General features: G+C 34.1%; 1 protein-coding gene across 1 annotated transcript in view; it reads right to left on the bottom strand.

Annotated features, from left to right (window-relative positions):
- Positions 1–16,781, bottom strand: part of ADGB (androglobin) — a 235,704-nt gene that overhangs the window by 125,580 nt on the left and 93,343 nt on the right. The window contains 3 exon segments of the mRNA NM_001193764.2: positions 5,024–5,114; positions 6,519–6,693; positions 12,051–12,145. Of these exon segments, the coding sequence (NP_001180693.2) occupies positions 5,024–5,114; positions 6,519–6,693; positions 12,051–12,145 (361 nt within the window).

The raw sequence follows: 16,781 nt of genomic DNA, 5'->3' as shown, positions 1-16,781 counted from the left end.
TGAGTGTATGTGAGATTCATCCATATTGCTTTGTATAGCAGTCTTTATTTCACTTTTATTGCTTTATATTATTGCATTATATTTGTCTTTGGTTTTACTATGATATGTTTAGCTGCAGTTTTCTTTGTATTTATATTACTTAGTCTTTCTAAGACTTCCTGAATCTTGACTTAAACTTTCCCCTTTAGGGATTCTTTTGGCCATTAAGATTTGATGATTTAATTATTTCCAAATCTCTTTATCTTCTACTTCTGAGAACCACTGGCAAGTACGCTGGTCATATTCAATGTGTTTCATAGGTCTTAACTGTACTTTTTTCCCCATTTTTTTTTTTGTCTCCATGCTTTAGTCTAGATATTATCTTCTAATCTATTTTCAATTTTTCTTATTCTCCTTTAGTCTGTATCTAATGTGTTCTTAAGCACATCTATTGAGTTCTGGGTCCTAGTTATTATATTCCTTGCTTCTAGAATTTCTATTTTATTTTTTAAATCCCTTTACATACTTTCTTTTTTATATTTTTACCACTCTATTAAAGGATAATTGAAGTACAACTAATTGCCCACGTTCAAAGTGTAAATTTGCTAGTCTTTGATATATGTGTATAACCATGTATTAGCCACCTATTGCTGCATTAAAAATTACCACAATTTTAATGGCAACCATCATACCCTGCACTAATATCATCCAATACACCAGTTATTCCTATTTGTAAAGTTCTTCTGATTCAACAAAAACTTCAGATTCAACTTCACAGTCTTTCTTTCTATACCTATGGTCATGTTCAAATATTAGTGAATTTGGGTTCCTCTTCCTCCTCCTTCCCCCTTTCTCTTCATTGTTCTTCATTGTCTTTGCTGTTGTATTTAGTCTTTTTTTTTTTTTTTTTTTTTTTTTTGGTCCCTAAGAGTGACACACCCGGTTTTCCACGTTTCTATGACAATCATTTAATCTTGTAATTTAATTAGCTGGTAATAACGGAAAATATTCATCAGTGCTAATGATTAAAGTAGATAAGATGCTTTTTTGTTGTTCTAAAACTGTAGCCAAATCTGTAAAGCCAGACAGATTTTTCCCATCAGCATAATTACTTGAAACAAGAAAAAAAAAAATTAGAGTACTTCTAAATATGAAATACTCCAAACCTCTCTGGCTCTCTTCTGCCTCCAGGCAATATCCCAACTTCTTATCACTGCCTTTCATCTTCCACCAGCTTATACTCTTATATTGTCTACTCCTTTTAGGAACATAATTTGAGCAGCTGTGTCATCTCACCAAAGCAGTAAAACAGACAATGTGAAAGAGAAAAGTGAGGTCATTTTTCAATAGTATCTTTGTTTTACATATAATATTTTCATATCACTTTATTTTTTCAGTCAGAGTTTTCATTGATTAATAAATTTTTCCTCACGAAAACAGTGCCCTTGCTAGTTAATCCTCGTGTCCCCTCAATCCTCTATTTTAATATCCTTGGGATAAGGGGGATCTTTTAATTTATTATTTTTTAAATTTTATGATGCTAAAGAACATTTGAAGTAGGCCTTATTCCAACCAATTCAAAATTTATCTTAAAATAAGTATTTCTGGCTGGGCATGGTGGCTCACGCCTGTAATCCCTGCACTTTGGGAGGCCAAGGCGGGTGGATCACCTGAGGTCAGGAGATAGAGACCAGCCTGGCCAACATGGTGAAATCCCACCTCTACTAAAAGTACAAAAATTAGCCAGGTGTGGTGGCACACACCTGTAATCCCAGCTACTTGGGAGGTTGATGCAGGAGAATCGCTTGAACCCGGTAGGCAGAGGTTGCAGTGAGCCAAGATTGCGCCACTGCACTCTAGCCTGGGCAACAGAGCAGACTCCATCTCGGAAAAAAAAAAAAAGTATTTCTTACTATAAAAGGGAACTTAAGAAATATTGCTTTTGTATAATCACTGCAATGACACAAATTTTAGTATATTTGTCATCAAAGCATACAATTTTATTTATTAAATAAAACTGATTTAAAAGGTTGAAATGTTTTAACTATCGTATTAGGACAATTACATTCAATTGGTCTTCTTAACAGGGCAAAGAAAATGCCACTTAGTTATGTTGTATTATATAAATGGATGAGCTTTTCATTTTAATCTATGAATATAGGTTAAAATAAAAACTAAAAATGATATAATAATACTGTTATAGTAAAATGCTACAGTTATGGTCAGGTCACTTGTTCATTCCTTTTAATATTTAGAAGAAACTTATGCAATGATAAAAATGTTTACTTAGAACATTTGACAACTGAGAACTTAAAATGTGGCTAATGCAACTAAGGAAATTAATTTGTAATTTTACATAATGTTAATTAACTTAAAAAATTTATATAGCCACATGTGCCTAGTGCCTACCATAAAGGAAAGAACATAATTTAAAATACTGAATAACTTAGGTACTTCAAAATATTTTCAATTCAATTAATATTTACTTAATACCTATGATTCCCAAGTTACTACGTTAAATATCCAATTATTACAATGTAGATACAAAGCCCATATGCTAACCCTAATGTCTTTATTATAAGTATATACAAGCCAATGTTAGTTAACTAATTCTAAAAATCTGGTGATGTTACTCATTACACTCGGAAAATTAGAGACAAATTTGGAGACGGGAAGGCTATTGGAAGCAGACAATATTAAGAACTGATAAAGACATCATTAGTTCTATGAAAGAAAAATTAAAACTGCAACTAAGCCAATCACTGAAACAAAGCCCCAGAAAACCCAGTAGTCTCAGGTCATTGAATGTTAGGGTAATTGTTCCTCAAAGTCCTTGAGGTCCCTCTATTAGAAGATAGTATAGTAATAATGCTAAGTATGATTCATCCAGGAAGCAAGGAAGCTCTACTTGAGAAGGAAAGACATTATTTAATATATTAATAATGTGTGTATTACAAGTGGTTAATATAGCCCAAATTTTGACTAAATTAATGATACTGTTGATAATATTGCATTGCATTTCTATTATATTGCAGTATCAGTTAGGACTGTTTGTGTCCAAGTGACAGAAGGCTAATTAATAGTAGTTTTAATAGGAATAGAAATTCCATTGGCTTTTGTAACTGAAATGTCCAGTGGGACTGGAAAACTACTTACACAGTGTTCTTTTACACATCTAGAAACCTAATATTAAGAGAATGGAGTGGTGCATATATAAATGTTGTCAAATATTTGAAGATTTTTCATGTAGATAGGCAATAAAAAAAAGCTGAAATGTATTATTTTAGGAACTTTAAATATTATTCCTTTTAGGGGAAGAACTGGATTAATTTACAAAACACATCGACAGAACACACTACTTACTAGATGAAAGGGAAGGCAGGTGCTGTGATCTGTAGGTGTGTGTACATTTCCCCCATCAAATTTGTAAGTTGAGATCCTAAACCCTGAAATAATGGTATTAAGAGGTGAGGCCTTTGGGAGGTGACTCAAGCCTGCATGCAGGGCATTAGTGTCCTTGTAAAAGACCCCCAGAGAGCTCATTCACCCCTTCCACTATGTGAGTACACAGTGAGAAGATGCCATGCACAAGAAAGCAGATCCTTGCCAGAAATTGATTCTGCTGGCATGCAGTTCTTGGACTTTCCAGCCTCTAGAAGTATGAGAGATAAATTTTTTTTGTTGTTTACAAGCCACTAGTCTATGGCATTTTGTTATAGCAGCCCAAACAGGCTAAGACAGAAAATGGATGCTTACAAGTGGCATTGCTGCTATAGTAACTACCTAAAAGTGCAGAAGCAGTTTTGGAACTGGGTAATAAAAGCTGGAAGAGTTTTGAGGTACATGCTAAAGAAAGCCTACACTGCCATGAATGGACCTTTAAAGACTATTCTGGAAAGGGCCCAAAAAGGAAAGAGGAGAGGTATAGAGAAAGCCTCAATCTTCTTAGAAAATACGTAAGTGTCTGTGAATTGAATTCTGGTAGAAATATGGATAGTAAAGGCCATTTTGATGAGGTCTCACATGGAAATGAGGAACATGTTACTGGGCCATGGAGGAAAAGCCACCCTTGTTAGGCAAAGACTTTAGCTGAATTTTCTGTGTTCCAGTGTTTTGCGGAAGGTAAAACTTGTGAGCGGTGAAATTGAATATTGGATTGAGGAAATTTCTAAGCAAAGTGTTGAAAGTGCGGCATGCCTTCTCTTGACTCCTTATAGTAAAGTGCTAGAAAAGAGAAATCGATTTGGACAATTCTCAGCCTACCCATATAGGGAAAAGTGAGAAAGCCTATTTGAAAGAGAACAAGGAAAATGTGGAAGCCACTTCCACACTTTCAGATATTTGTTACAGCCGCACCCTATTTCTCCATACCAAAGTCTGTATTTGCTTGCTCGGGCTGCCATAACAAAATACCACAGGCTAGGTGGTTTCCATAGGAGAAATCTATTTTCTCACATTTCTGGAGACTGGAAGTCTGAGACTAGTCAGGATGGGTGCCAGCAGGGTTTGTTTCTTATGAAGACTCTCCTTCCTGCCTGCCAACAGCTGCCTTCTCTGTGTGCTCACATAGCTTTTCCACTGTGTGTGTGCCTGGAGAGAGAGAAAGAGACAGAGAGAGAGAGAGAGAGGGAACTCTCTGGTGTCTCTCCTCACAAGTCACCAATCCTCTCAGATCTGTCACCCCCGCCTTATCACTCATTTCACCTTAATTGCCTTCTTAGAGGCCTTATCTCCAAATGCAGCCACACTGGCACGTCAGAATTTTAACCTATGAATTTGGTGGGCATACAAACATTCAGCTCATAACACACACAAGAAATTAGCAAAAAAGCAAAAAAAAATTAATTGTTAATTAAGTGGATTAAGGTAACTACAAACTATAAAAGGTCAAGAAAATGTCCTTTTAAAGTTTTTACATCTATTTGGGCTTATTTTAAAATTACTGTTCTTCAAAATGCTCCCATTTGGTGTTATTTTTAACCAGACACATCACAAAATATTTACTAACACGACGCATTTGTGAGGAAGAATGTTATATACTTACGTTTCTGTTGGAATTGTAAACGGAGTCATTCTATAATTCAAAAATGGACTTGAAATCTCAAGGAATTGTTCAGGCTTCTTTACTATTAACTCTAAAAAGTAGTAGTTAGAAAGTATGATGTATATTTAAAAAAATCTTTCAAGATTGCATACAGAATTTAACATTTAATACAGTACTGGTTAGATTAACTATTTACTCAGCAAATTTCAACAGTGTGAAATAGGAATGTAAAACCATACATGAAGCTTTTATTGAAAGAGTTTATAGATCTTTCCAGTATTCAATTCCTTTTGTCTACTCTTCGATTTCTCTCCAGATTATGTGAAACAATTAAGTCTCAAGGGAGAAAGTTAGCAATGTCTTACAGAATTATTACTTGGCATTTGCTATTTCAAGTACAGGAATGAGTTTCTATAAAAGTATTTTACTAAAAGAAGTGTTCCCTTAGTTAACCTCTGTAACACAATTGCTTAGGATATAAGAAGGAAATGTGAACTACCATATGAATACGGCAGTGGAAGAACAAAACCTGTAGCAAAGTAATGATCATGAGGTGAAAAGAAAGCAGCAGGTCGGGAGAGGATTTGTGGATATTCCTAAAGAGTCTGAGGCTGATCTAGAAGAAAGAAATTCTCAATGAGTAAAGGACACAGCACGTGATTACCATGGTGAACAATGGAATTAAACATTAGGGGTGATTATTAGGGGAAAACAAAGGGACAGGGACATGGAATACATAAATTTTGTTTGACTGTTCTATGCCATTTTCTGTTAATTTTCAATTTAGAAAGACAATTATGTGAAGAGCCTCTAGGTAGGATACCGACATTACAGCATCCTACCAATTGTTAGATTTGTAACCCCAGTTTATAAAAGAGTATTTGCTTACATAGAATTACACAGCAATCAGTAGCAAAATCAGAAGTTACCTACATGTTCACTATTCTTCCTTTCATTCAACTATTCCTTGATGCCCTGAATGAATAACTGTTTTAAGAAATTATGTGAATTTAACCCAAATATAACATTTTAAAATAAAGGATTTTGTTTTCCTTTCAAGTGTCAAATGGATGCTGGTCTTTGGTTCAAGAAACAATAAAGGAGAAGATGGAAGGAAGGGAGGGAAGGAGAGAAGGAAGGAAGGAGGGACGGAGAGAGGAAGGAGGAAGGAAGGAAGGAACGAAAAAAACAAACCAAAGATTGGGAAGTTTTTGCACTTTGCTACAACAATTTTTCTATCACACTAATAATAACAATGTCATCACCCAAAGAACGACCTTGATATATGTGGTCAAGTCAGACATTAACCAAACTTTTTAGCTTCTGAGATGTGAAGAGTTCATCCTTTAAAGACATAAAATTTGGGCATACAATTAAACATAGGCTTTAGATGAAATGTTGGGTGATTTTCCTTGACATACATCTTTCACCACAAATGAAACTGTTAGACTTTCATACATTAATTAGAAGGATTTGAAAATGATGTGATACATACCTTGAGCTTCATCTGTTATAACGGTTTCCTTTTTTTGACGAATGAGTTTCCAGGGAGGTACAGGAGGTGGTTTTGGTGGTGCTACCAGAGGACAAGACCTACTTCTGGTCACCAGCACAGGATGGCTACAGATGTGGGAAAGCCCATATTCTCTAAGTTTCTCAGCAGAATCTGCCTAAAAGATGGAAAGTAGATTGAAAAGCATTCTCCTCCATTTAAAGTAATACTTTTTCCAATATGAAAGCACTATCACCAACAGAGCAATATGGTGGTAATAAGAAAAAAATCACCCAATATCTCTACCTCTCTTAATATAAGCATTATTATCATTTGTATTTCTTTCCATCTTTTAAAGTTTCTGGAGCCCTGCTTCTTTATTTACAAAATGAGAGACTGGAACTAGAATACACTTTTCAGTTCTAAAAGCTTAAGATTGTGTGAGATTGCACAAAAAGCACATCAGTTAGTCCAAAATTAATCAGTCATTATTTTTACAGGTTAATGCTTTAACACTAGTGCTTAATATATATTTTAAAAAAACTAACCATTGCTACCTAAGTTTTTTAAAGGCTCCTTTCTTGAATGTGTTCAGGTAAATAAAGTGGTAAGTGACTGTCTTGTCTACGCTTTACCCTTCCTCCCCTAACAATGTGTTCCTCCACAGAAGATCCCCATGATTACACATGGCAGTGGAGGAATCCAGAGAAGTGCAGGGAGAAGAAGCTGTCCTTTGTCCTGCCAAATCAAGGAGCTGCCCAGGCAGATACTTCTCATATTCTAATGTTAGACCTCCTGAAGCCAGTCTGCTTTGGAATAATTCAGAATAATACCTGAGTTCTACTTAGAACTTACGTTACTGATTTATGGCTGAACCATGCCAAAGGAAATAAAAAAGTATGTGAATGTTAAAGTGATATATACTATAGCCAAATTCTGACTTCCACAGCTTACTTTAACATTTAAAGTAAAATAAGATGAAATATTAACTACATTAAAGTCAATTTTGATCGATTTTGTCAATAACTATTTTTCTTCCTAGTTATGTTGTCTCAATGATTTCTACGCAATAGCCACAAACCAGATTGTAAATTTACAAAACAGACACTTCAATTAGAACCAGAAACCCACTTATCAGCCTATAGCAAATTATTACTTCAGCTGGAAACTGCCTTGCTCTCATGACTGTGCTGTGGAGCTCAATCTTCCCCGAGGTAGGAGACCCATGAGACAGGAGTGTCTTTGCAAGATCAGGATAATAATTTTAAGAAGGAGTTAATCAGTGCACTCGTGTGTCCAGCAGAATGGTTTAAAATATTGTAGACATTCAAAATACAGACAAAAGTGATGCAATAGTTTTTAAGTCACTGAAGTAATGGAGGAAACTGTCATTTTCTTTTTATCCCTTTTGTATATTTTAGCAAGCTACTAAAAAAATTCAGAAAACTCTGGAATTATGTCTTAGAGTGCCTTAAAAAACTTTTACATAGATGTTCTTAAATATAAACCTTTTTCTATAACTTGAACCCTGTCAATTTTTAAGTTTTCATGAGTCAAGCCAATACCTGAAACTAATTCTTTCAATGGAAAGAAAATGCCTTGACATAGTAGTTATAAAAGGTGAATTACTGCAAAAGTTACATTTGAATAATATCCAAAATAGAAGTCAAATTCAAAGTAGTATTTAAAAGTTGAATAAGTTCCAGATATTTTACTAGTCATAATTTTTGGTCTACATGTGTTAATTTCTTCCTGCCATTGCAACAAATTTTAGTGTAACTCCCCGCCGCCTTTCTTTAAACTGTAGAGCATTAGAAAATAAAATGATTTAAAGTATTTGGAAATATAAAGAACTGGTCCAAATAACAAATTCCAGTATTAGCACCTATTTATAATTTGAATAATCTGCCAAAGTACTAACATTATTTTGGCACAAGGAATTTAAATACAACAATTCTACATACTTCATTTTATTTTTAGTGTACTACACAATACTTCTGATTCATGTAAAGTAATGCTATTAATAAGAGTTATGGTTTCATGCTGAGAAAGTTTGTTCAAGGATTTCAAAGTTCCTTAGGTTACAATTAGGGAAAGAGAGAGATTTACAATAGTGCCTGAAACACTGAGTTTTTCATAGGCACTCAATACACATATGCTGCATAATTCATGCGTAAGACTTAAATTAGAAGTTTCCTTTCCTAAGACCCTTTCACTCTTTTTATTTCAGCTCATTTCAAACATTCTAAAAGATGCAAGAGTTGGATTTGGACAGGTGAAGGAGGCTTTAGTAAAACTCCCAGATCTACATAAAACTAAAACCATTAGAATACCCAAGAGGAGAAAGAAGTTGGATAATGTAATTTATAACATCTTGCTCCTTCCTCAATTTTGTTCTTGATTTTCTTGTATTTTTTTTTTTACCACTTCTTTAAATAAATGTAAGTTCTTGACTTTATTTTACCTGCTGATCTTACTGTCTTTGAGGCTGTAACTTTTAGCAATGTACTCCATTTAACAAAATTTCATTAAGACAGAAATTGTTTCCTATAGGTATATTCTTAAGACATTGTATCTCTATTACATTCTCATATTTACCAGGAAAACCAGATCACCCTCACAGGATGCTAACCTAAAAGAATCAGCAGACAAGACAGGAAGATGGTGACTCACTAGTCAGTTCATTACAGCCTTGGAAGTCACTTACTGTTCCAGACACTGGGTTAATTCCAGAACCTCTGGGCACCTTAAGCCTTAAACTTCCCCAAAGGGAGGATTTATAATAATCTTTATGCCTTGAACCTCACCCATGCCTCAAACTGCCTTTAAGTCTTCTCCCCTTATAATTTCAATATCTAGTAGTTCCTTGAACCCAGTGGAATCTTCTTCATCTCCAAACTTTCCAACATAAGATTCCCTCTGCTTTGAACACACTTTATCCCATTTACTTGCCTAACTTCTTTAAGGTCTCAGCTTAAACAGTTCTTCCTTAGGGACGACTTCCCTGGCTACCCATTAGAAAGGATGGCATGTTTCTGTTATGTCTTTCATTCATTTTTTTTCATTCATTTAACCGTCTTTTCACTTGGTTACTCCTCCAACAAATATTAATTCACCTACACCTACTACGTGGCAGGCACCTTGTGTGCCTTCTGTTCTAATTGTATTATTGCAGTTCACTCAATTGTATGCCTTCCTCATTAGGCTCTAAGCTTTGTGGGGAGGACCTTGTCAATCTTTCTTAGCACTGTATCTTCAAAACATAGCATATTGTTTACCATATAATAGCATATAATAGGTAATTCATAAAATCTGTTGAATCAATCAATGAATAAACAGATGTGAGTTTTTAGTCTTAGTTTTTAAAATTAAAAATGATCAGCTTTTAAATTTTAGTTTATCAGTATCACTACCAAAAGTTCAAAAGGATTATTTTGCACCCCATTCTTTTTATGGCGTGCAGAAAGCACAGGATAATATTTTATCTTCTGCTTACATTTTGTGGTTTTAAAGGGAGTTTGAGTACTTCTCATGACAGACATGAGACTATGGCACTCCATAAAGCATTGCTGGTATTCTTTTTTCTTTATTTCTTCTAAAAAAACAAACAGTATACACGTGCAGAATGTGCAGGTTTGTTACGTAGGTATGTGTGCCACGGTGGTTTGCTGCCCCTATTGACCCATCCCTCCCCTCAACCCCATCCCACACCAGGCCCTGTTGTGTATTGTTCCCCTCTCTGTGTCCATGTGTTCCCGGTGTTCAACCCCCACTTATGAGTGAGAACATGTGGTGTTTGGTTTTCTGTTTCTGCATTAGTTCGCTGAGGATAATGGCTTCTGGCTTCATCCATGTCCTTGCAAAGGACATGATGTCATTCCTTTTAATGGCTGCATAGTATTCCATGGTGCATATGTACCATACTTTCTTTATTCAGTCTACCATTGATGGGGCATTAATGGTATTCTTCAGCAGTCCAACGAGTTAGAGCATTTACTTGCTAGCATATCTGAGACAGCACATAGGCCAGTAGCATGCAAAGAGGTTAAAAGAAAGGCAGGTGTGAGAAGGCCAGCCCTAATCTCAGCAAGAGTCCTGACTTGGGAGAGGCTTTAGAAGTACATTTAGATTGTTGAATGTTGCTAGTTTTTAGATTCAGTCCAAATTGCTGTTTCTGCTGTTTAACCATGTATAATGTTTTCTAACTTTGGATTAAAAATAGTGAAACTGCCATATTCAGGATGGCACCTTATCGTCTTACAATGTGAACACTATTGCATAGTAAATTTTTGCTGGAAAAATTATTTTTATCTAAAAAAGTGGAGAAGAAAGAATGAGAAGAAAGAGAAGGGGAAAAATGTTAGCAACATGCCCCCCAAGCATAATCTAAAAGACAAATGTAATGCATATAGTAAAGTATAATAATCATTCAACTGGAATATTTATGTTTCAAGCTAATTTTTATTCAAGTTTTTAAAACATAGCTCTTTCTAACTAACTAAATGAACATTCATGTGTAATCATATTGCTGCATCATGTAGTTGTATACTTTAATGCAGTGACTTCGGATTATGAAATCCTAGTAATAAAGTGTTAGATATCTAGAGTCCCCAAACAGAATTGGGATTCAAAAACCCCAAAAGCAGTAGGGCGTTTGTTTAAATAAATTGTTAATCACTTGATGGACTTTGCCATCACAAGGGAAGGAGAAAAGTTGTTTTTCTGTCCAAGAACAATAGATAGCTTAAAAATTATGAAAATACATAAATACTATGCAAGCACTAAATATACTGATTAAAATTTAGCATCATGAAAAAATGTTAACAATATCTTGTTAAGTGAAAAGCTGTTTCTAAATATAACATAAAGTGTGATTCCAATAAAAAAGGTATACACATACAAACACAGAATACAGAAGAAAAATCAAAGTATATATGACAAAATGTTAATAGGGCCTATGCCTTACCATTTATACTATAAATATTTAATTGCATTTCCTTTCACTACATTTTCTAAATTTTCTACAATTTGTTAATTGTATTAAAAATAGCATTTATTTTGTATTATTTTATGATACAAGAAAGGTCATAGCAGTATCTCTCCAGCCTGAGGATGAATTCACTAATATCATCTTATTTTAAGAAAACATATGTGGCCTATTTATGGGAAGGTCATTAATTATTACCTAGGAATAATTTCTATGATTTTCACTGAAATACATAAATTCTGTATCTTTCTTTTCGCTTATAACAGAAGGATCTATAAAAATTAAATGTAACTCTATATTTTTTCTTGTCCTTTTTTATAATTAGCCAGAGCTATTGCAATCATCTAAGATAATTTTGGATATGTCAGATCCCTTAGGTCGAGTATCTAATTTTGAAGATAAGGAAACTTACATCCACAGATAGAATTTTAATTAAATTTTCACGTGCCTTCTACCACAGAAAGTAATCACCCATACACATGCGCACACACACACGTGCACCCACACACACAAAATAAATAATACTGTTTCCTAAGCTTGAATCTTACCATCTTCTCTAATGAAAAGATCTTGTTTTCAAACAAATAGAGAGGTGTGAATGTCGCATATACGACCATATGAGAGGTCTGTATTGCAGAAGAACCTGTAAAACAAACATATATTATGTCATGAAAATCCTAGTCAAAATCGATCTGTCAGTCGCTCACTCCAGATTGTTCAGTTGCCTTAATGAATTTATCTTTGGGCTGGTGAAAAATACATAAAGGATGCAAAATGAATTTAACAGATGTTAAATCTTAAAGATGTATCTATTTTACAGCCTGTCTCATTCATTTTAAGTTCACGTTATTACTATTTAATAATTTAAGACCTTATTATACCTCATGACCAAGAGTTATTACATAACTATACTCTAGTTATTAGTCAGTGCAACATAGAATGGTCCACAAATGAGAATGTTCAAAAGGAATTATTTTTAAGTTGAGGCATTTCTTTACTTTCACAGATAGAATCTTTATTCTGTGTTGAACTTACAGGAAGTCCAGGAGTTTCTATGTCACTGTCATTTCAAAAAGAAAGAAAACCTAAGTAAAATGAATTTTTCCATGAAGAAGTAAGGCATAAATAATTTAGCTTGAAGTGTTTAATGCAGGTAGAATTTACTTTTGAGCATTGCTTATTTGTTTGTTATGTTTTTCTTATCCCTGAAATTATTCTATTTGATTATTTTATTCAGTAATTTTTGGTCCTGCAAATATTTTGGACAAATAAATAGAAGTGAATTTATTTTAGCCTCTTTTTATTTTTAATTAAAATTTTTTTTACAAATTTACATACTGAGATTTAACTATATTTGATACTATGTTTACAAAAGAATAATATCTTTAAGACCACAGAATATAAATTAGTTGTCAGCTCAGTATATCTCTAGAATGGAGATATGAAAACCTGCCAAACTTATAGAAACATACTTTTACATTTCAAAACTGAAATATTTACATTTCTCATACACCTTGCCAACACATATTGATTGCTTTTTCGCTACATTACTCATTTGCCTAAGCTACATTTTTTTGATGATGTTAGTTATCATCTAATGTCCACGCATGCTGTCTCCTCAACTAACTTTTAGGGTGTTTGTCTGTAGAGGCTTGGTTAATAATTTGGTTTACTCCTTGTGGAGTACAAGGTACACTGTATTGTGTGATAACTTGTATGAAATAATATGTTTTTAAATATGAATAATCATCTTAAGTTTAAGGATGCAGTAACATAATTATTCCTTTTAAAAAGAATGAATGTTAATGAAAATACTTTTCATGCACTCCTATCATCAGATAAAACCATTTGAGATACCCACATTGACCAGAATGCCCTCTGCAGTGACCAGTAATTTACAGTCTAGTTACTTTTCTCACTGATCAATCTAATAGAAGCCCTCCAATAAGTCCTCTAATCAAAAGAAAGATTGTGAAATGTCTTTAGGTGTCAGCTGAGAGTTGAAGGCTAGTAATGGAGAGGAAGTTCCTGACAGTGATGACTGCTAAATATTAAAAATGGATAAAATTTTAAAAATCAGTTTTTTATCTATCTGCAGAACTTTCAAGGAAGAGGACAAGATTAAATGTACTTTTCAGGTTCAAGATTTAGCAGTTGACTCTCTACAGCTTAGGAAAGTATGAAGCATGAGAGGGGGAGGGAAGAAGAGTGAGGATTCTTCTCTGAGCCTGGCTACTGAGCAGGACTGGGCTTCTTTACAAAAGTCAGCTGAGTTTCCAGATGTTAAACATACATTCTGCATAATATTTGACCAAGTATCTGGGCACCCCATGGCTCCTTCAAGTTGATCCATTTCATTAACTCTTTTCTAAATCTTGTTTTAAAAATCATCAAGTGTAAAAGTATTTTGGTCCAAATTATATCCCACATTTGTACATTATGCATTAGAAATTTTGATGTCTTCCCTAAAATTCTCTAAAGTTTAATATTTAATGTGATCACATTAAGTACTTTGCCCTTGATCTTTAATAAGTCTTTTGAACTTTTATTTTCCTTATGATATTAAAAATAAAGTTTGTGATGTAAGCATTTTGAAAAAAGTTCTCATTTACTTTATACCATTATGTAATAAAATATATGGAAACGGGAATTCCAGGTGGGCTCTTGCAAAAAAATAACTTTAGAAATTTGAAGTAAAGAATGTGGTCTTGACATATTATAGAAATGATGTTGATGACAAAAAATAGTTCCTCCAAATTTTAAGATAATCACACATTTTACATGAGATTATAATATTTAATGTTGAAATTTAAAAAAATAACACCAGTGTTTAGTCAAGGGTGAAGTTTTAAATATTTAATAAGTGGTATGACATGGACACAGATTAATTAGACTAGAAACTGATTATAAATATTGGTATCACTATACTAGTGCTATTAGCTAAACATCAGTCTGTAAAATCTGGATAAGAATGTGCTATTAAATAGAGATTTTCAAACTATGTTTTATATATCTTATAAATGAGATTCAGGGGCCCAGGAACTCAGTGAACTATTATGTAAAACACTGCAGATTTGTATGCACACTAACTGCTTTAGTCTGTTTTGTACTGCTAAAACAAAATATTTGAGACTGAGTAACTTATAAAGAACAGAAGTTTATTTCCCCACAGTTCTGGAGGCTGGGAAGCCCAAGATCAAGGTGCTGGCATCTGGTGAGGAACTTTTTGCTGTGCCATCCCATGGCCAAATAAGCATGTCATCCCATAGGCAAACTCACTGTTTTATAACAAACCCACACGAGGATACCTAACACACCCATGATAATGGCATTACTCCATTCCCTCTGTCCTCACGGCCTAATTACCTCTCATTAGCCCCACCTCCCAACACTGGGGAGCAAACAGTGAGCTGTTTAATCCCCAAACAGCATTGGGGATCAAAATTCTAGCACATGGACTTTAGAAGACACATTCAACCAAGAGTACGAAGAATTTGGAAAAACAGAGATGGTTCATAATTTTTATAAGATTTTCAAAGAAGTTTATTACCCAATAAAAGATGTGAATTATTTGTAAAGTGTCTAAAGGGCCTTGGATAATTCCTATTTGTTCTATTATTTCTCTGTAAATATGTTGTGTGATTCTGCAGTATTAGAACACTCATAATGCTTTCTGGTTTTACTATATATGGATAAAAATTCTTTTAGAAGATCTTAAAGGCAAATGTTTAAATCCAAGGGCTCTATAATTTCTTTCAGTGAACTATCAATGATACAAACCACGAAATGTCTTTATCTTTCCAGTTGGAGTAACTTTGCATTGAATTAGCACAGCTGCATATAAAATAAAGTCTAATAATTGAGAAAGAAATTTAAGAAAAAAATATACTCTTGAATAATGAGATAGAATTTTATACTCCAGTCTCTAAAACTGCCTTAAAATATTTTGTACATTAGTTATGAGCCTTATATGGCCTACAACTGCCATACTTATTATATTTTATTGCCTAAAAGAAGCTTTTGCTACATTTGTATGATTTCAATGTTTTATTTTACATGTGATAGAGCTCTTTTTGCCTTCTATAAGCATATTTCAGAAGATTGCAATAAAACATGTAAGATTACTTAAATACCACTTCTATCATTGATTTTATTTTATGTCAAATGTTTACTGTCTGAACTTATAACAATTTCAGCCTGAAATGTAGAGTCCCAGTGAGATGAACCCCAAATTACTGCAAGTCCTTAAGAAGTATTTGTTAAATATTATATATGATTTTTATTTTTATTTATATGATATGATATTTAGTCAATTTAGAATAGCTAACCTTCAGTAAATGCCTACTCTGTGCTAAGGCCTAAGTATTTTCTATGAGTCAGTTCACATAAACCCTATGAATAAATTCTATTTTTAACAGCTTTTTTTCAGGCAAGTAAATTGAGTTACAGATAGGTTAAGTAACATGTCAAGTACACAGTTAAGAAGTGTGAAGTATAAAGTAATCCCTGGTCTTTCTGGCAATTTTTTAGTGTCTATTTTTCTATGTGGCAATATGTAAAGAGGATAATGACTAGAGTGTCTTCCGGCCCACTTCCTACCAGAAAATATTTGCAGTTCCAATATTTGAAGCAAGGCTGAAAAGTAAAAGACTTTTATACCAAGCCCATAATTTCTTAGTTCATGTTTTTAAAAAATATATATTAGTGGACTTCTAATCTATTTGTTTCATCAGTTCCACATGTCCATATTCTTTCTTGAGCATAATTCCCAAGGCTAATTTCTTTGCTGCTTTGCTTCATAGAGGCTACTTTGAAGATAGCTGCAACAAAGAGGTCACAGTCTTAACAATCTTTGACACAACCAGGTGTGTTGTTTAAGTTTTACTGGACTGTATTAGGCCATACTTGTGTGACTACAAAGAAATACCTGAGACTGGATAATTTATAAAGAAAAGAGGTTTAATTGGCTTATGGTTCTGCAGGGTGTACAGGAAGCCTAGAGCTGGTATCTGTTTCTGGAGAGGCCTCAGGGAGCTTTTACTCATGGCAGAAGGCAAAAGGGGGAGTAGGTGTCTCACATGGTGAGAATGGGAGCAAGCAAGAGAGTAGGGGGAGATGCTACACAGTTTCAAACGACCAGATCTTGCAAGAACTCACTGTCATGAAGACAGCACCAAGCCTTGAGGGATCTGCCCTCAGGTCCCAAGCAACTCCCACCAGGCTCCACCTTCAGCACTGGGGATTACAATTCAACATGAGGTTTGGGCGAGGACAAATAT

The sequence above is a fragment of the Macaca mulatta genome, chromosome 4 (genome assembly GCF_049350105.2).
Source record: "Macaca mulatta isolate MMU2019108-1 chromosome 4, T2T-MMU8v2.0, whole genome shotgun sequence".
Lineage (NCBI taxonomy): Eukaryota > Metazoa > Chordata > Mammalia > Primates > Cercopithecidae > Macaca > Macaca mulatta.
The sequence above is the reverse complement of the archived record's forward strand: the minus strand, read 5'-3'. Positions and strand labels throughout refer to the sequence as shown.